At 49.7% G+C, this 19,998-nt stretch overlaps 2 protein-coding genes across 2 annotated transcripts in view; both read left to right on the forward strand.

Moving 5' to 3' along the window:
• The first annotated feature begins 472 nt into the window (after positions 1–472).
• ppil3 (peptidylprolyl isomerase (cyclophilin)-like 3) lies at positions 473–11,206 on the forward strand. Its single transcript, XM_063073887.1, has 6 exons — positions 473–528; positions 628–702; positions 5,965–6,058; positions 8,868–8,935; positions 9,032–9,150; positions 10,259–11,206. Exons 1-6 carry the CDS (start codon positions 526–528, stop codon positions 10,383–10,385), a joined length of 486 nt encoding a protein of 161 aa, XP_062929957.1. The 5' UTR covers positions 473–525; the 3' UTR covers positions 10,386–11,206.
• Positions 11,207–14,836: 3,630 nt separating this feature from the next.
• zgc:101858 (uncharacterized protein LOC449555 homolog) overlaps positions 14,837–19,998 on the forward strand; it is a 36,791-nt gene continuing 31,629 nt past the window's right edge. The window contains exons 1-2 of the mRNA XM_063073888.1: positions 14,837–14,954; positions 16,423–16,593. Coding sequence (XP_062929958.1) covers positions 14,925–14,954; positions 16,423–16,593 — 201 coding nt within the window. The 5' untranslated portion in view covers positions 14,837–14,924. The remainder of the gene's footprint in view (positions 14,955–16,422; positions 16,594–19,998) is intronic.

A 19,998-nucleotide genomic window follows, 5' to 3' on the forward strand; every position in this document is an offset into this window, starting at 1 on the left:
CCCTGAAATGAGTTTTTGCGGAGTGGGATGTCTGGGATTAATACCTGGATGGGTAGGTTATCTGTATGAGGAGAGGTCATACAGGCTAGGTATGTATCAGCTTAAACCTGGGAGGGTGAGAGACGGGACGATTGAAACGAGGTTGCAACTGGAGAGGATAAACTAGAACAGGTGTGACAGTTTATAAACGACAGAGCCACCCACGTAAAACAGAGATGCTGCCGTTTTACCCCGAGGGTGTCCACCCTTTCCTCCAAGGGCAGTGAAAGCGCAGTGGTCCCTGAATATTTTAAGCCAGGGTTAGTTGGAGGCTTGATTAGCAAAAGGGTGCACTTACTTACCGGGAGGAGACAGCAGAGTGGAGCTGAGGTGACCTGCTGTACAGGAGCAAGATCGAGCCGCAGCGTGGTCTCCCGCTCCGGTTTCCGACCGGAGCGCGGCGGAACGGGACGAGGGGCTCAGGGGAGCAGCCGGGATCGTTACCGGACGGACCGGAAGCAGCTGCGGGCAGTTGGACTGGCCGAGATGGTGAGGGGCTGAGATGGGAGGGGGTCGGGACACGGGAGAGGGAGGTGCCGGGTTGCTGAGAGGGGAGGACGGGCGCTCACAGGATTTCTTGTGTTTCAGGCCCTGACCATCCGCACTGATCTCGGAGACATCAAGATCGAGCTGTTCTGTGAGCGGGCGCCCCGCTCCTGCGAGGTAGTGGTGACCCCCTTCGCCATTCCTCCTTCCTCTCCGACCCACCACTCACTCTCCGATTCCCTCCTCCTTCCCTTTCCGATACCCCTTCTATCCCTCCATCCCTGTCCGCTACCACCCTCCATCCCTCCCCGATACCCCCTCCATCCCTCCATCCCTCTCCGATACCCCCCTCCATCCCTCTCGATACCCCCCTCCATCCCTCTCCGATACCCCCCCCCTCCATCCCTCTCCGATACCCCCCTCCATCCCTCTCCGATACCCCCCTCCATCCCTCTCCATACCCCCCTCCATCCCTCTCCGATACCCCCCCATCCCTCTCCGATACCCCCCTCCATCCCTCTCCGATACCCCCCTCCATCCCTCTCCGATACCCCCCTCCATCCCTCTCCGATACCCCCCTCCATCCCTCTCCGATACCCCCCTCCATCCCTCTCCGATACCCCCCTCCATCCCTCTCCGATACCCCCCTCCATCCCTCTCCGATACCCCCCTCCATCCCTCTCCGATATCCCTCTCCCCCCCTCCATCCCTCTCCAACCCCCTCCATCCCTCTCCGATACCCCCCCATCCCTCTCCGATACCCCCTCCATCCCTCTCCGATACCCCCCTCCATCCCTCTCCGATACCCCCCTCCATCCCTCTCCGATACCCCCCTCCATCCCTCTCCGATACCCCCCTCCATCCCTCTCCGATACCCCCCTCCATCCCTCTCCCATACCCCCCTCCATCCCTCTCCCATACCCCCCTCCATCCCTCTCCCATACCCCCCTCCATCCCTCTCCCATACCCCCCTCCATCCCTCTCCCATACCCCCCTCCATCCCTCTCCCATACCCCCCTCCATCCCTCTCCCATACCCCCCTCCATCCCTCTCCCATACCCCCCTCCATCCCTCTCCCATACCCCCCTCCATCCCTCTCCCATACCCCCCTCCATCCCTCTCCCATACCCCCCTCCATCCCTCTCCCATACCCCCCTCCATCCCTCTCCCATACCCCCCTCCATCCCTCTCCCATACCCCCCTCCATCCCTCTCCCATACCCCCCTCCATCCCTCTCCCATACCCCCCTCCATCCCTCTCCCATACCCCCCTCCATCCCTCTCCCATACCCCCCTCCATCCCTCTCCCATACCCCCCTCCATCCCTCTCCCATACCCCCCTCCATCCCTCTCCCATACCCCCCTCCATCCCTCTCCCATACCCCCCTCCATCCCTCTCCCATACCCCCCTCCATCCCTCTCCCATACCCCCCTCCATCCCTCTCCCATACCCCCCTCCATCCCTCTCCCATACCCCCCTCCATCCCTCTCCCATACCCCCCTCCATCCCTCTCCCATACCCCCCTCCATCCCTCTCCCATACCCCCCTCCATCCCTCTCCCATACCCCCCTCCATCCCTCTCCCATACCCCCCTCCATCCCTCTCCCATACCCCCCTCCATCCCTCTCCCATACCCCCCTCCATCCCTCTCCCATACCCCCCTCCATCCCTCTCCCATACCCCCCTCCATCCCTCTCCCATACCCCCCTCCATCCCTCTCCCATACCCCCCTCCATCCCTCTCCCATACCCCCCTCCATCCCTCTCCCATACCCCCCTCCATCCCTCTCCCATACCCCCCTCCATCCCTCTCCCATACCCCCCTCCATCCCTCTCCCATACCCCCCTCCATCCCTCTCCCATACCCCCTCCATCCCTCTCCCATACCCCCTCCATCCCTCCATCCCTCTCCGATACCCCTCTCCATCCCTCCATCCCTCTCCGATACCCCCTCCATCCCTCCATCCCTCTCCGATACCCCCCTCCATCCCTCTCCGATACCCCCCTCCATCCCTCCATCCCTCTCCGATACCCCCCTCCATCCCTCTCCGATACCCCCTCCATCCCTCCATCCCTCTCCCATACCCCCTCCATCCCTCCATCCCTCTCCGATACCCCCCTCCATCCCTCTCCGCTACCCCCCTCCATCCCTCTCCCTCCATCCCTCTCCGATACCCCCCTCCATCCCTCTCCGATATCCCCCTCCCCCTCCATCCCTCTCCATACCCCCCTCCATCCCTCTCCATACCCCCCTCCATCCCTCTCCGATACCCCCCTCCATCCCTCTCCATACCCCCTCCATCCCTCCACCCTCTCCCACCCCCCTCCATCCCTCCACATCCCTCTCCGATACCCCCCTCCATCCCTCTCCACCCCCCTCCATCCCTCTCCGATACCCCCCTCCATCCCTCTCCACCCCCCTCCATCCCTCTCCGATACCCCCCTCCATCCCTCCATCCCTCTCCGATAACCCCCTCCATCCCTCTCCGATACCCCCCCCCCTCCATCCCTCTCCGATACCCCCCCCCCTCCATCCCTCTCCGATACCCCCTCCATCCCTCTCCGATACCCCCCTCCATCTCTCCTTCCCTCTCCGATACCCCCCTCCATCTCTCCTTCCCTCTCCGATACCCCCCTCCCTCTCCGATACCCCCCTCCATCCGTCCTCCCCTCTCCGATACCCCCCTCCATCCGTCCTCCCCTCTCCGATACCCCCCTCCATCCCTCCTCCCCTCTCCGATACCCCCCTCCATCCCTCCTCCCCTCTCCGATACCCCCTCCATCCCTCCTCCCCTCTCCGATACCCCCCTCCATCCCTCCTCCCCTCTCCCGATACCCCCCTCCATCCCTCCTCCCCTCTCCGATACCCCCCTCCATCTCTCCATCCCTCTCCGATACCCCCCTCCATCTCTTCTTCCCTCTCCGATCGTCCCCTCCCCTGCAAAGCCCCCATCTCTACTCCCTTTATCTCTGCTCAGCCTCTGTTTCCTGCGGCGCTCAAATGTGGTAAGCGTCGGTGTCAGAGCTGTACCGGGGGTGGAGTGGGGGAGCCCAAATGCAGCAGCTTCAGATACGGCCGGTGTTTTTTCGGCGCGCAGGCACGGTAAGTGTCGGCGTCAGAGACCTAAACCCAGCAACAAATAAAAGGAAGGTAGGGGCAAGAGGATCTGCCAGTGTTGGAGTGTGCCGGTAATGGAGTGGGAAGGCCTAACAGGCTTTAGCGACAACAGGCAGAAGCACAGATAAGAAGAGGTAAGCTTTTTTTTAAAAGTACAGAGTCGTCAGGATGGAACGCTCCTCCTGTCCGATGTGGAAAATCAGATACCTGCCGGTTTCTCTTATGACTACATCTGGAGGAAATGCGCCCAACTTCAGCTCCTGACTGACCTGGTCAAGGAGTTGGAGCTGGAATTGGGTGTACCAACTCCAGAATTGGTACATCCAATTCCAGCTCCACGATCATCCAGGAGGCTGAAGACATTATAGATGAGACTTTTGAAGAGGCGGTCACACCCAGAGTTCAGGCTTCAGACAGTAGATGGGAGACCACCAGGAGAGGTAAAGGGAGTAAGCAGTCAGTGCAGGGTTTCCCTGTGGTCAACAAGTATGTGGTTCCCCTCAGCAACAAGTATTTCTCTTTGGATACTGCTGGGCGGGGGGGGGGGGCGTGTGGAATTACCCATCAGAGTGTATATTTTAATGCTGGGAGTATTATGGGTAAAGGTGATGAACTTAGAGGATGAATCAGTACAGCGAATTATGATGTTGTGGCCATTACAGAGACACGGTTGAGAGAGGGGCAGGAATGGGTGTTTTAGAAAAGACAGAAGAGGTAAAGAGGTGGTGGGTGGAGTTGCACTAATCAGGGACAATATCACAGGTGCACTCAGGAGACATAACGGCAGGGGTGCAGTGGTAGCTGCAGCTCTCTGAAACGCATTCGGCACCTCTAAGAAAAAAACCGAAATAAACAAGCTAATTAATTAGGTGCCGCCCAAGGTGATTTGAGTCTCTCAGAAACTGCTGATCTGGGATTTTTACGCACAACATACTCTGGAGTTTACAAAAAATGGTGCTGAAAACAAAAAAAAATCCAGCAAGTGGCTGTTCTGTGAGCGAAAACATCGTGTTAAATCCACTCGCTGGATTTTTATTTGTTTTTGGCACCATTCTTTGTAAACTCCAGAGTAAATGCTTGGGACAAAATTATCCTACGGGACTGTGAAATTGGATTCTATAGGAAACTGAGTATAAGAGAGACATTTTGTCACCCAGGAGGAGAAGTGGTTGGAAGGATTATTGGAAAACAGATAGCACAGATATTGAGGGGAATTGAGTATAGGAGCGAAGAGGTCCTTCTGCAGCTGGACAGGGCCCTGGTGAGACCACACCTGGAGTACTATGTGCAGTTTTGGTCTCCAAATTTGAGGAAGGACATTCTTGCTATTGAGGGAGTGCAGCGTAGGTTTACAAGGTTAATTCCCGGGATGGCGGGACTGTCATATGTCGAAAGATTGGAGCGACTGGGCTTGTATACTCTGGAATTTAGAAGGCTGAGAGGGGATCTTATTGAAACATATAAGATTATTAAGGGATTGGACATGCTGGAGGCAGGAAGCATGTTCCCGCTGATGGGCGAGTCCAGAACCAGAGGCCACAGTTTAAGAATAAGGGGTAGGCCATTTAGAACGGAGTTGAGGAAAAACTTTTTCACCCAGAGAGTGGTGGATATATGGAATGCTGTGCCCCAGAAGGCTGTGGAGGCCAAGTCTCTGGATGCTTTCAAGAAAGAGATGGATAGAGCTCTTAAAGATAGCGGAATCAAAGGTTATGGGGATAAGGCAGGATCTGGATACTGATTGTGGATGATCAGCCATGATCACAGTGAATGGCAGTGCTGGCTCGAAGGGCCAAATGGCCTACTCCAGCACCTATTGTCTATTGTCCAGGGATTTGTGGCCATCTCTGCCTCTGGGTTGTCATCATTCTCTAATGAGAATGTTTGTTATTAGATCTAAACCATGCAGGAATACAATCAGTCACACCTTTTCCGCCCTGGTAGCGACACTCAAAAACATCCTTCCCTGACTCTGTTCAATTACTGTTATGTCTAAAACTGATAACTTTTTAAGAGAGTTTTAAGGGGTATGGAGTAAAATCAGATAATTGTATTGGTCAGAGCAGACATGGATCTGATCTAATTGAATGGTGGAGTGGATTTGGCAGAGTTGAATGGTCTCTGTTCTTGATCTTATTTGACTGGGTCCTTTTTCCTGTAACTTCCAGGTACAGTACCAGTGTGTATGGTCTGATACTACACTGGTGGGCGATGGCTGTTATTCTGACAGTGATGTAGTGTATTTTATCCTGGGCACATTGGTGGGGAGCATGGTGGCCCTTTGCAGCAAGACTGATTGTTCTTGTGTTTCTCTCTTTACAGAACTTCCTGGCCTTGTGTGCCAGTGATTACTACAATGGATGCATTTTCCATCGCAATATCAAAGGCTTTATTGTACAGACCGGAGACCCCACAGGTAATCTTCCCACGGCTCCTACAACCTGAGATTTTGCCAGTGTCCTCGTTTCTTATTTCCTTCTTGTTCTCTTCCACTTTAAGATGCTTGTTAAGGGGTATCACTTTGGCCCAAGCTTCTGGACACCAGTGCCTGTCTGTTTCCCGTGAGCCACCTTGGTTGCCGAACCTTGAAGATCAGGAATTTGGACACCAGTTTTTTTTCCCCCAGTCACTGCAGCCTCTCTTGTATTTCTCCTGATCTGGAAGAGGTTGTTTTTGATGATACTCAAGCTTACAGCAGGTCTTTGTGTGACAATAACATGAAACCCCCAACCCCCTCTCTCTCTCTCACACACAAAAAGCTTGCAGATCGCCCACCCGGATAAACGCCAACAAGTTTGCTGGTGGTGTGGATAGTGAGGGATTTTCTAAGGCTGGGGTTGGATATGGATGAGTTGGGAAGTTGGATATGGATGAGTTGGGAAGTTGGGTTGGGTATTGGCTGATGGAATTTGATCACAACAATTGTGAGGTGATGTATTTTGGTAAGTTAATTATGAGCAGGACATGCTCAGTTAAATGATAACTAATGCTGGTAATGAAGAACCCTGGGGCTTCAGTTCTCTGAAAGTGGCCACGCAGACAGACAGGGTGGTGGAGAAGATGAATGGTGTGCTTGCCTTCTGAAGCTGAGGCGTACAATCAAAGTGTTGGTGCATTATGTTGCAGTGTTACAGAACACTGGTTAGACTTGACGTGTGAGCAGTACTGGTTACCATAGTGTAGAAAGGATAGGGTGTGGTGGAGAGGGTGCAGAGGAATTTCACTAGGGTGTTGCCTCGATTGAAGGACTTTAGCTATGGGGAGAGATTGGATAGGTTGGGCTTATTTTCTCTGAAATGGAGGAGTGTGATGAGTATACATAATTGTAAGAGGCATAGGTAGGGTAGATGGTGAATATCTTTCTCCCATGGTATGGGTATTGAAAACGAGGGCATAGATCTAAGGTGATAGGAAAGAATTTTAAAGGGGACCTGAGGTTTTTTTGCTTGATACCTGGAATGTGCTGTCAGAAGTGGTGGAATGAGATGCAATTAATGTGTTGTGGGGCATTCGGTCAGACACGAGTTAGGCAAGGCATTGAAGGATTGTGGGCAGGTGGGATTAGTGTGGAAGGACAGAAGGATGGATAGATGTGGTGGGCTGGAGGGTCCATTTCTATACTGTATAACTTTGACTCTATAACCCAAATCCCTGCATCCAGCTGTGTTCTGTTGTCTCCTTCCATTCTGATTTTCTTTTTCCAAAGCAGATCACCTCATTTTTTTTTTGCATTTTATGCACCATTTGCCAAATCTTTGTCCGCTCAACCTCTGTCCGCCACCCATCTTACTTTCTCACTGATCATCGTAACATCAGTAAGTGTGATTACACTATACCCGGTCCCTTTATCTGACGAGTTCACGTAGATTGTAAATGGTGAAGGCCCCAGAGCTGATGTCCACAAGTAATTAGTGTTTGCCAATTGGACAGTGACCCGTTTTTCTGTCAGCGGGCCAATCCTCCATTGACAGGAGAGTGAAGAACAAAGAGAAAGTACAGCATCCAGAGGAGACCAAAATAAAAACATTCCGTCATACTCCGAGAATCCTGTGTGTGAGAGAGAGAGAGAAAAAAGAGGTTTTGCCAATGTGATTAGGAGTTACTCATACATCAATTTAGCATAGAAACAGACCCTTCGGCCTAACCTGTCCGTGCTAACCAAGCCAGTCCATTTGTTTGCATCTTGCCCATATCCCTCTAAACCCTTCCTATCCATGTACTTGTCTTTTAAATATTCTCACTTTTATGGTAGCTCTTTCCATACACACATCACCCTCCGCGTGAAGAACTTGCCCCTCGGGTCCCTTTTAAATCTTTCCCCTCGCACCTTAAATCAATGCCCTCTAGTTTTTAGTTTCCTTACCCTGGGAAAAAAAAGACTGTGCATTCACCCTTTTTATGCCCCTCACGATTTTATACACATCTGTAAGTTCACTCTTCAGACTCCTACATTCTGATGAATAAAGCCCTTGCCTGTCCAACTTCTTATAACTTAGTCTCTGAAGTCATGACAGCACATTTGTAAAACCTCTTTGAACTCTTTCTCGTTCAATAATGCCCTTCCTACAACAGGGTGACCAAACCTGTATATAGTACTCCAAATGTGGTCCAACAATGTCTTGTTGGGCCAAAGGGCCGCCTCTTATAGCAAAATTGAGGCAGTGGGGTCCAGGCCCCAGTGTGTGACAAAGTGGCAGGCCCAATGTTTGGATATCGATTTAAGCGCAGGGCCGGATGGGCAGATAGATTGGGTGGAGAAGGGCAAAAAAAGCAGAATGGAGACAGAGAGGGAGCAAGTTTTCTTTCTCTGCACATTGGGTGTTTGACTTTTTTTTAATGTGTTCTTTTGAGTTTCTTTCTTTTGTGGCTGTCTTGTTAGGAGATGAATTTCCAGGTTATATAATGCATACATACCTTGATAATGTACCTTGAACTTTGAAATTATCTGGGTATAAATTTTTAAAAATTCCCTGTTGGAGCTGTGATCCTGTATCCATCTAATGAGTTCATTATCTTTGTCTTATTTCTTCTGTGTAGAGCCTAATGGGTCTTCCCCTCCTAACTCTCACTGCTCCTCCTCTAAGATTCTTTTGAAACCTACCTATGTTTGAGTGAGCTTCTAGACATCAGACTGGGCACTTCTCTCGAGGCTTGGTGTTTGATGACGGAGCTGCAATGTGCTTATTACATTGTTATCATCTGGCAGTGTTTGTCCTTCCATACAGGCACAGGCAAAGGAGGATCCAGCATCTGGGGCAGGAAGTTTGAAGATGAGATCAGTGAACACCTCAAGGTGAGTAAACACTTGAAGCTTCCAAACTCGTGAGAGGATCTCCCATTGACTGGTGCTGATTTGTGACTTTATCTACCCACTCATGCTCTGTTTCAGCACAACGTTCGAGGAGTGGTTTCCATGGCCAACAATGGTCCCAACACCAATGCCTCTCAGTTTTTCTTCACATATGGGAAACAGCCTCACCTGGACATGAAGTACACAGTGTTTGGCAAGTAGGTTTGTTGATCCATGTCCCCTGTTCCTTCAACAGGAAAGGAAAGAGAACAAAGGAAGAGTCGGAAGTCCAAAAATCCTACCCTCCGTGTACTATCAGTAAACACAAAATGCTCTGCAGATGCTGGGGTCAAAGCAACACTCACAACACCCTGGAGGAACTCAGCAGGCCGGGCAGCATCCATGGAAACGATCAGTCAACGTTTCGGGCCAGAACATTCCTGACGAAGGGTTCCGGCCCGAAACGTTGACTGATGTTTTCCGCGGATGCTGCCCGACCTGCTGAGTTCCTCCAGCGTGTTGTGTGTGTACTATCAGACTTGTAGATAGGCTTTTTCCACTGAGGTTGGATGGGACTACAACGAGAGGTTCTGGGTTAAGGGTGATAGGTGAAAAGTTTAAGGGGAACATGAGGGGAAGCTTCTTCACTCAGAGGATTGTGAGAATGTAGAACAAGCTGCCAGCACAAGTGGTGCATGCAAGCTCGATTTCAACGTTTCAGAGAAGTTTGGATAGGTACACGAATGGTAGGGGTATGGAGGGCTGTGGTCCCGGTGCAGGTTGATGGGAGTAGGCAGTTTAAATGGGTCAGCATGGACTGGATGGGCTGAAGGGCCTGTTTCTTTGCTGTCCTTTTCTATATGACATAAGTTATAAGGAAAGGTGACCTTATAGACTTCATGGTTCAGGAGGATCAAGGTATGTGGAGTGATGCCATGAGGAGAAGCTGACCAGATCAGGGTGTAGCTTTTGGAATAGAGGAGATTGGGAGATTGAGTTGAAATGGGTAAGGTGAGTGTGAGTGAGGAGGTCATTAACCGTGCAACACTAATTTGGTTAATGGGTAGAAGGCTTGGAGGGGTTTTGAGGAAAATGGTTTATCTTGGCTTTCGACTCTGGGGTGAACTGCCTAAAAGGTGAGTGGAAACAGGAAGTACCCTGATAATTGTTTGAAGTACCATAATGTATAGGACAGTGACGGGGGCAGGATTTGCACAAAGAAGGTTTTTTTTTTGTTTTGGGACCAGATTTGATTGATTTCTGCTCATAACGTGAGTTTTGGGGTCCAGGTATTGATTTGAACTGACATGTCTGCTTCTCATCCAGGGTGATCGATGGGCTGGAAACACTGGATGAGCTGGAGAAGCTTCCTGTAAATGAGAAGACGTTTCGTCCTCTGACTGACGTACGCATCAAAGACATTGTTATTCACGCCAACCCTCTGGCATTCTGATCTCTGGCTGGGCCAGCAGGCTGGAGCTGAGCAGGATGGTGGGGCTGCCTCAGAGGAGAGTGAACGTTGGGTCAGAGATACTGGTGCCAACCATGATTCGCCAACAGACCTCCATCTTCAAACAGATCTGCATGGACTGGGGACAGTGGGGATGCTGGGCAGTTATATCAATCCTCGTCCTCTCTTGATCTCCCTCTATTCCTTTTTCCTTCTGTTCTCTCCCCTTTGCTACTTTTTTTTTCTCTGTCTTGTAGCCTTTCCCTCTTGACATACCTGGGGGTGTTTGGGTTCACCCAGGTTCTGGGAAAGAAAAGTGGAGTTGCTTGTCTGTTCAAGCTGAAGGCAAAATTCCATTGGCAGCAAGAAAAGGCATTCTGTGCCAGCTGCATTCGGTGCCAGCTGCTGACTGCGAGGTCTTCCCTCCTTAAGCCAGTTTTCGGTTTCATCGTCGGGTATGTGCTGCTCTGTGGGGCTCAAGTGAAAATTACTAACATGAAACATGAGGCCTTCTCACGGGTGTTGGCTGAGCTTTAATATGGCCTTGTGTTGCCCTGGAATCAGAGAATGACGTGAAGATTATAGGTGTGCCCCTGTCTGTCTTGCATGCCTCTCCCTGTGCCAACCGGCCCCTCCTCCCGACCTTAACACAACGCAGAGCAGGGTTTGAAAAGCCTTGGTGGAACATCAACATTTTATGGCCCTTGTGTAAAAGCATTGAGCATTCACACAAAGTGCTTTTAATTTTAAGCACAGCAGCTGGTCTCAAAACTGCTGTCAGTTAGACAGATTGTTTTAATATGTAAATTGAAATAAACCTTGTTCCAGAGCAGCTCGTTGTGAGGTTGCAGACTTATTCTCAGAAGTGATTATAATGCCGACCTGGGTGTGGTGATTGCTGTTAGCAGTCTCTGGCCCAGTAACATTGGCCAAACTACAGCCCTGGTTGTACACGTTACCACCTGACAGATCGGAAGTTGTGCAAGTGACAGGTGATGAGCCAGACCCTACCATGAGGGAGGGGGACAAACAGGTTAACATTGTGGTCACAGCATTATGGACAACATACGGTACGTACCTGGCATCCAAGGACAGAATCCACAGGGAAGGGAACTGCAAAATTAATTATCCATTAATGCAATAAGGTGGGAGGATATTCTAAAAAGTTCTTGAAATAAGGCCATGTAGGTGGAGCTTAATTACAAAGGAGTGGGGGTACTACAGCCTTCCAACTAGCAGGAAGCAGCTGTGTTGGGAGATCTCAGAAATATATAAATATTGGTGTCACTGTCGAAAGAGATTTCAACTCCAATATTAACATGGATCGCCTCAATGTGAAAGGCATCAAAGGGGGAAAAAAAATTCCAAAGTGCATCCAGGAGAACTTTGCACCACCATGTGCATGTTCTCGAAAGAGCAAGAGAAGTGGCGGTGATGGACCTAATGTTGGAGAACGGAACCAGTGATGTGGAATGTCTGCGTGAGATAGAATCCAAAATGTTAATGCTGGTATAGGGAAGGAGAAGAATAGGTCAAAAATTAAGGCCCTGAGTTGTGGAATGTCACTATTCTAAGGCAGGAACTGGCAGCATGTTCTTGTAGTCTACATCCAATTAGTGGGATCAATGTATGGTGAGAGGTAAGGCCAACAAGTCCAGGAACCCTGGATATCAAGGGCAGGATGAAGAAGTGCCAGCTTATGGCAGGTTTAAAGAACTAAACCAGGAATAACCTTGTAGGAATTGGGGATTCTTAAAGTAATAACAGTGACGAGTGATATGAAATATCATTGGCAGGCAAGGATGAGGAAAATTCCAAAGCAATTGATGAACTAAGGACAAGGGGATAACCAGAGAGAGAAGGGCTCGTTGGGGACCAAAGGATAGTGATGAGGTGTTTAATGAGTACTTGTTTGTATTCATGAGGAGGGGAAGGGAACGTCGACTCAGACCATGAGAGGCCTGTGTCGGGTATTTTCATGCCTTACAAGGCGCAGATTGAAAGTCTGTGTGGGGCGCCATTCCTCGCACAGACACTACAGCAATGTGTGATTAAATGCCTTGCTCAAGGACACAAACATGCTGCCACAGCTGAGGCTCGAACTTGTGACCTTCAGATCACCAGACGAACGCCTTAACCACTTGGCCACGTGCCCACACTTGAGGAGGGGAATGTGGAATTCTAGAACATAATGAAAGGGAGGTATTAGGTATCTTGGTGGATATATCCTCAGAATCTGGAAAGTTGTATCCTAGGGTACTATAGGAAGCAATTAACAGGAATTCTGCAGATGCTGGAAATTCAAGCAACACACATAAAAGTTGCTGGTGAACGCAGCAGGCCAGGCAGGGTCTCGGCCTGAAACGTCGACTGCACTTCTTCCTAGAGATGCTGCCTGGCCACTTTTATGTGTGTTGCTTGAAAGGGAAGCAATTGCCTGGTTTCTGATAAATATTTACCTCTTTGGCCACGGATGTTAGAGTGTGGTACCTTTATTCAAGGGGCGCATTAGGGATAGGTCAGGTAATTAAAGGCAAGTGAGTCTATTTGTTTTTCAAACGCAAGGCAGTTCGAAGTGCTTTACAGAGAACAAGATATAAAAATCAAACATCAAATTTCAGACAATATATAAGAGAGTAAAATCACACCAAAATAGACAAGGTAAATAGAAGTTATAGTGCAGGAGATTCTAATTAAAAAATGGAGCGAAAAGAAAAGTTTTAAGCCTCGACTTAAAGGAGCTTAAACTTGGGGCCGACATCAGATCTTCTGGAAGGTTATTCCAGATACGTGGAGCATAGTCATTAAAAGCTGCTTCACCATGTTTAGTTTGTACCTTGGGGACGGTAAACAGACCCGCCCCAGATGACCTGAGCGCTCAGGAAGCATAATGCAGAACGGAAATGTATTTCGGCCCTAGTTCATTCAGTGCTTTATAAACCAGTGGTAATATTTTAAAGTCAATCTTCTAATGGACAGGAAGCCAGTGTATTGATCTGAGAACTGGAGTGATGTGTTCCACTTTCTCGGTCTTAGTAAGGACTCTAGCAGCAGCGTTTTCAATGAGCTACAGCTGTCTGAGGGACTTGTTAACGCTGTTACAATAGTCCAGCCCAGTAAAAATAAATGCATAGGCGATATTGTCTAGCTCTTGCTGAGACATAAGCCCTTTAACTCTCGCTATTTTTTATAGATGGTAGTGGGTTGGCTTTGTAATTGTCTTAATGTGGCAGCTGAAATTTTAGTCGAGAAAAGGATACTGGACTTGGAGCAACAGGGATTAATTGAGGGTAGCTTTAGGAGAAAAACATCTCTTAAAGGATGTGGTTATGTGTATAATAGGGAAGGGTACCATAGCTGATGCAATCTACACATAAACTTCATTAACGCGTTGACAGTGTCTCGGCGAACTGTTCAAACTGTTATTTCCTACAAGACGCAAGACAAGTTAGCAAATTGGATCCAAACTTGGACTAGTAACAGAGGACAGAGAGTGATGATGGAGGATTACTTCTGTGATTAAAAGCCCATGATGGGTGTGTAGTGATGGATAGGAGAGAGCTCCCTATACTTTAATGAACCGGATGTGCTGTTTGTACATCGGAAGCAGAGGAGAGGGTGGGGAGGCTAGAAAATGACATTGATGAGTTGGTGATGGATGGAACTTTAAATTCCAAAATTAAAAACTAAAATGTTAAATTTTACTGAAAAAAATGGAAGTTTGCCCATATTTGGAGGACTAATGCGGTTAGGGGGTACACCATGCCTAGCTGTACTAAACTGAGGCGAAGAATGTAAGAGCAGGATTGCTACGATACAATCAACGCAAAATAACATGTGAATGCTGGAAATCTGTAAAGAAAAGCTTGCTGGAAACACTTTGCAGCTGGTGCAGTGTTTGTGGAAAGAAAACGAGTCAACTTTTCAACACTAGGACTCTTATCAGTTTGAAGAGCTACTGGTTCGCAGTGCCAGAGACCCGGGTTCATCAGTGTCGGATGCAGTTTGCGTGTTCTCCCATAAAGTGACTTCTGGGTGCGCCAGCTTTCCCCCACAACCCACAGACGCGGGAGTTGATGGGGGTTTCGTTCACTGTAAATTATCCTCAGTGTGTGTGACGGGAGGAAGTTGATGGAAATATGGGGGAAATATTTAAAAATGGGATTAGGATTAGTTGAAATTAGAGATTGATGTTCCACAGGCTGAAGGGCCTGCTTTATATTTTTGTGATGCACTTAAATGTATCAGTTTCCAGCGCTGCCTTTAACCAAGCCTTGCTTTGTGGAACATTGTTTTACATCTTTTGATGAATTCAAGGTGAATAAATTCAAAGTAGTCGGGATGACACCGGATTGCCGAACGGGGGGCATAGCTACGGGCTGGTAAAGGGAATCGGTGTACTCTGTCTCCAGTAAGGAGAAGAGGGGCTGAAGGGCCTGTGTGTGTGCTCACTGAATTGCCCCGCCGGAGCCGGAACGATAGTGAGGGAGGCAAGCGCCGACCGGCGCCTTCAGATCAGAAGCAGCTGCGCCTTTAATTAACATGGCGGCTCACGTGGGAGAAGTTACGCAGGTGACAGAGAAGAGACTGACCGACACCTTCTCCCTTCCGCCTCAGCCACTCCTTACACTCCCCTTCCCTCCCGTTCATCTCCCCTCTGTGGAAAGGAGAGCGAGAGCCCGACCCACCTCTTTCCTTCCTCCCTGTCAACCGCCCCCTACCCCCCAACCCTCCTGTACCCTCCTGCGTCCCTTGTCTGCCCACTGTTGCCCCTGACTCCCCCGTTCTCCCTCCCGCCCCCACCCACCCCCCACGTTCTCCCTCCCGCCCCCACCCCCCAACCCTCCTGTACCCTCCTGCGTCCCTTGTCTGTCCACTGTTGCCCCTGACTCCCCCGTTCTCCCTCCCGCCCCCACCCCCCCTGTTCTCCCTCCCGCCCCCACCCACCCCCCACGTTCTCCCTCCTGCCCCCACCCCCCAACCCTCCTGTACCCTCCTGCGTCCCTTGTCTGCCCACTGTTGCCCCTGACTCCCCTGTTCTCCCTCCCGCCCCCACCCCCCGTTCTCCCTCCCGCCCCCACCCCCCGTTCTCCCCTATTGCTCCGCCACTGGAGCGCTATGTTCCCGATACTCCCTGTGGGGGGTGGGGGGTGGTCTCGACCTTCCCTGTGCCATTCTCCATCTGACCCGTAAACTGAGTGTCGACACTTTTCCTAAAATAATATATTTAAAAACACATTTACAATATTCACCACGGTTTTAGGTTAAAATATGATCCTCGCTGTCCAGAATGCCCTCTAGTCGCTGGGGACCCCATCGGTTCGGGATGGCCTCCGGAGAGCCAGAGGAATCGGACTCACAAATTGGAGAGTCCTGTGTACAACAGGGAACTGGAACCAGGCCTTTTGGCCCATTCAGTATGTGCTAGCCATCTCAGCTGCCCCCAGTTTGTACTGCTCACCGACACAATAGGGGCGACTTACAGTGGCCCACTAAAGTACCAACGGTCATGGCGTTCGGAAACCAGAGCACTGGAGGAAACCCATGCAGGCTTAACACAGCCTGCAGCCCTGCTCACTGCTCTACTGTATTCCTGGAGGAGGGGAGGCAGGAGGCTCAGACTGATGCTTTGCTGACCTGGATCTGTGAATGCTCACCCTGGCTGAACCCAGGAGCAGACAGAAGAGGAGGTCCTCTGACTGACTCATCTCCCACCCCTCCACACCTAGTGCCCAAATATCCTCTGCTGTGTGACATTCTGATGTCTGCCTGACTGTATCTTGGGCACTGATCCTGTGCTGACTGTCTTGTTTCTGCCTGTCCTTTGCCTGGGGCACTGACTGATGTTTGTCGGTCCTGTATTGGGCACTGACCCTGTGCTGTCTCTCATTTCTGCCTGTTGTCCTGTATCTCAGGCACTGACCCTGTGCTGTCTGACGTCTGCCTGTCCCATATTTTGGACACTGACCCTGTGCCATCTAATGTCTGCCTGTCCTGTATCTGGGGCACTGACCTTGTGCTGTCTGACTCACTGTTGCAGCGTTTGTCACTCAGTGGGAAGGTGGCTCTGATCACCGGTGCAAGTTCAGGAATTGGAGCTGGGACAGCCATCCTGTTCGCCAGGCTAGGAGCCAAACTGGCACTGAACGGACGGAACATGGAAAACCTGAATAAAGTGTGCAAAGAATGTGAGGAGGTCGGGTCGAACACGGTAAGTGGGGCTGGAGCTGGAGTCAGGGAGGACTGGTAGGGGGATAAATGTTGGCTGGTAATCAGTACAGCGTGAACACTTTTAACCATTGTCAGAGTCATAGAGAGATACAGCACGAAACAGGCCCTTCAGCCCATCAAGTCCATGCTGACTTTCAACCACCCAATTACACTATTTCCATATTTATTCCTTCAGTATCCCCAGATTCTACCGCTGACCTACACACGAAGGGTAATTTATAGTAGCCGGTTAATCTGCCAGTCCTCATGTCTTCGGGATGTGGGCCACCCCATTTTTGTTGAAGCTTGCTCAGCTCCTGTTCAGTATAGGACCAGACCAAAGGGAGATGGGTTGACAAAGCCCCTCCCATTGGATTGTTGTTGGAGCTGGAGTTGTGTGGTGGACTTAATGCAGCCGCCAGTTTGGCCCAGCAAGGTCCCACAAACAATCAGTACTCCTGCTTGAGTACTGTTGGGGGGGACGGCCTACCTGAGGGAAGCAACAATGGCCACGCCTCTGGCACAGCGTCTGGCCCTGTGGCTCAGAGGGTAGGGAAAGGAAGAGAATAGCAGCAGGGATAGGGGACTCTAAAGTTAGGGGGTCAGACAGGTGATTCTGTGGGCGCAGGAAAGAAACTCAGATGGTGGTTTCCCTCCCAGGTGCCAGGGTCTGGGATGTTTCTGATCACGTCCACAATATGGGAAGGAGAACCGACAGAGGTCATGGTACATATTGGTACCAACGACATAGGCAGGAAAAGGGAGGAGGTCCTGAAAACAGACTACAGGGAGTTAGGAAGGAAATTGAGAAGCAGAACCTCAAAGGTAGTAATCTCGGGATTACTGCCTGTGCCTTGTGACAGTGAGTATAGGAATAGAATGAGGTGGAGGATAAATGCGTGGCTGAGGGATTGGAGCAGGGGGCAGGGATTCAGATTTCTAGATCATTAGGACCTCTTTTGGGGCAGGTGTGACCTGCACAAAAAGGACGGGTTGCACTTGAATCCCAGGGGACCAGTATCCTGATGGGGGAGGATTGCTAAGGTTATTGGGGAGAGTTTAAACTAGGATTGCTGGGGGGTGGGAACCGAACTGAAGAGACAGGAAGAGGCGGTTGGCTCACAAATTGAGAAAGCTTGGAGACAGTGCGAGAGGGATGAGAGGCAGGTGATAGAGAAGGGATGCGCTCAGACCAATGCTTTGAGGTGTGTTTATGTTAATACAAGGCATATTATGAACAAAGCGGATGAGCTTAGAGTGTGGATCAGTGCTTGGAGTTATGATGGTGTGACCATTACAGAGACTTGGATGGCTCAGGGGGAGGAATGGTTACTTAGAGTGCCAGGCTTTAGATGTTTCAGAAAGGACAGGGAGGGAGGCAAAAGAGGTGGGGGTGTGGCACTGCTGATCAGAGATAGTGTCATGGCTGCAGAATAGGAGGAAGTCATGGAGGGATTGTCTACGGAGTCTCTGTGGGTGGAAGTTAGGAACAAGAAGGGGTCAATAACTCTACTGGGTGTTTTTTATAGACCACTCAATAGTAACAAGAACATGAAGGAGTAGATAGGGAGACAGATTCTGGAAAGGTGTAATAATAACAGAGTTGTCATGGTGGGAGATTTTAATTTCCCAAATATCGATTGGCATGTCCCTAGAGCAAGTGGTTTACATGGGGTGGAGTTTGTTAGGTGTGCTGAAGAAGGTTTCTTGACACGATATGTAGATAAGCCTACAAGAGGAGAGGCTGTACTTGATCTGGTATTGGGAAATGAACCTGGTCAGGTGTCAGATCTCTCAGTGGGAGAGCATTTTGGAGATAGTGATCACAATTCTATCTCCTTTACCATAGCATTGGAGAGGGATAGGAACAGACAAGTTAGGAAACATTTAATTGGAGTAAGGGGAAATATGAGGCTATCAGGCAAGAACATGGAAGCATAAATTGGGAACAGATGTTCTCGTGGAAACATATGGAAGAAATATGGCAAATGTTCAGGGGATATTTGCGTGAGGTTCTGCATAGGTACGTTCCAATGAGACGGAAGGGATGGTAGGGTACAGGAACCATGGTGTACAAAGGCTGTTGTAAATCTAGTCAAGAAGAAGAAAAGAGCTTATGAAAGGTTCAAAAACCTAAGTAATGATAGAGATCTAGAAGATTATAAGGCTAGCAGGAAGGAGCTTAAAGAAATTAGGAGAGCCAGAAGGGGCCTTGGCAGACATGATTAAGGAAAACCCCAAAGCATTCTACAAATATGTGAGCAAGAGGATAAGACGTGAGAGAATAGGACCAATCAAGTGTGACAGTGTGTATAGAACCGGAGGAGATAGCAGAGGTACTTAATGAGTACTTTGCTTCAGTATTCACTATGGAAAAGGATCTTGGCGATTGTAGGGATGACTTGCAGCAGACTGAAAAACTTGAGCATGTAGGGATATTAAGAAAGAGGATGTGCTGGAGCTTTTGGAAAGCATCAAGTTGGATAAGTCACTGGGACCGGACGAGATGTACCCCAGGCTACTGTGGGAGGCGATTGCTGAGCCTCTGGTGATGATCTTTGCATCATCAGTGGGGACGGGAGAGGTTCCAGAGGATTGGAGGGTTGTGGATGTTGTTCCATTATTCAAGAAAGGGAGTAGAGATAGCCCAGGAAATTATAGACCAGTGAGTCTTACTTCAGTGATTGGTAAGTTGATGGAGAACATCCTGAGAGGCAGGATTTATGAACATTTGGAGAGGCATAATATGATTAGGAATAGTCAGCATGGCTTTGTCAAAGGCAGGTCGTGCCTTACGAGCCTGTTTGAATTTTTTGAGGATGTGACTAAAAACATTGATGAAGGTAGAGCAGTAGATGTGGTGTATGTGGATTTCAGCAAGGCGTTTGACAAGGTACACCATGCAGGGCTTTTTGAGAAAGTAAGGAGGCATGGGATCCAAGGGGACATTGCAGAACTGGCTTGCCCAGAGAAGGCAAAGAGTGGTTGTAGACGGGTCATATTCTGCATGGAGGTCAGTGACCAGTGGTGTGCCTCAAGGATTTGTTCTGGGACCCCTACTCTTTGTGATTTTTATAAATGATCTGGATGAGGAAGTTGAGGGATGGGTTAGTAAATTTGCTGATGACACAAAGGTTGAAGGTGTTGTGGATAGTGTGGAGGGCTGTCAGATGATACAGCGGGACATTGATAGGATGTAAGACTGGGCTGAGAAGTGGCAGATGGAGTTCAACCCAGGTAAGTGAGAGGTGGTTCATTTTGGTAGGTCAAATATGATGGCAGAATATAGTATTAATGGTAAGACACTTGGCTGTGTGGAGGATCAGAGGGATCTTGGTGTCCAAGTCCATAGGACACTCAAAGCTGCTACGCAGATTGACTCTGTGGTTAAGAAGGCATACAGTGC

This window comes from Mobula hypostoma, chromosome 21 (assembly GCF_963921235.1).
Source record: "Mobula hypostoma chromosome 21, sMobHyp1.1, whole genome shotgun sequence".
In the NCBI taxonomy this organism is placed as follows: domain Eukaryota; kingdom Metazoa; phylum Chordata; class Chondrichthyes; order Myliobatiformes; family Myliobatidae; genus Mobula; species Mobula hypostoma.

Excerpts from the sequence above, each read along its gene's own strand:
- ppil3 (XM_063073887.1), top strand. Across the intron at positions 6,059-8,867 it reads ACAGACCGGAGACCCCACAG|GCACAGGCAAAGGAGGATCC; the intron begins GTAATCTTCCCA and ends CCTTCCATACAG. Across the intron at positions 9,151-10,258 it reads AAGTACACAGTGTTTGGCAA|GGTGATCGATGGGCTGGAAA; the intron begins GTAGGTTTGTTG and ends CTTCTCATCCAG.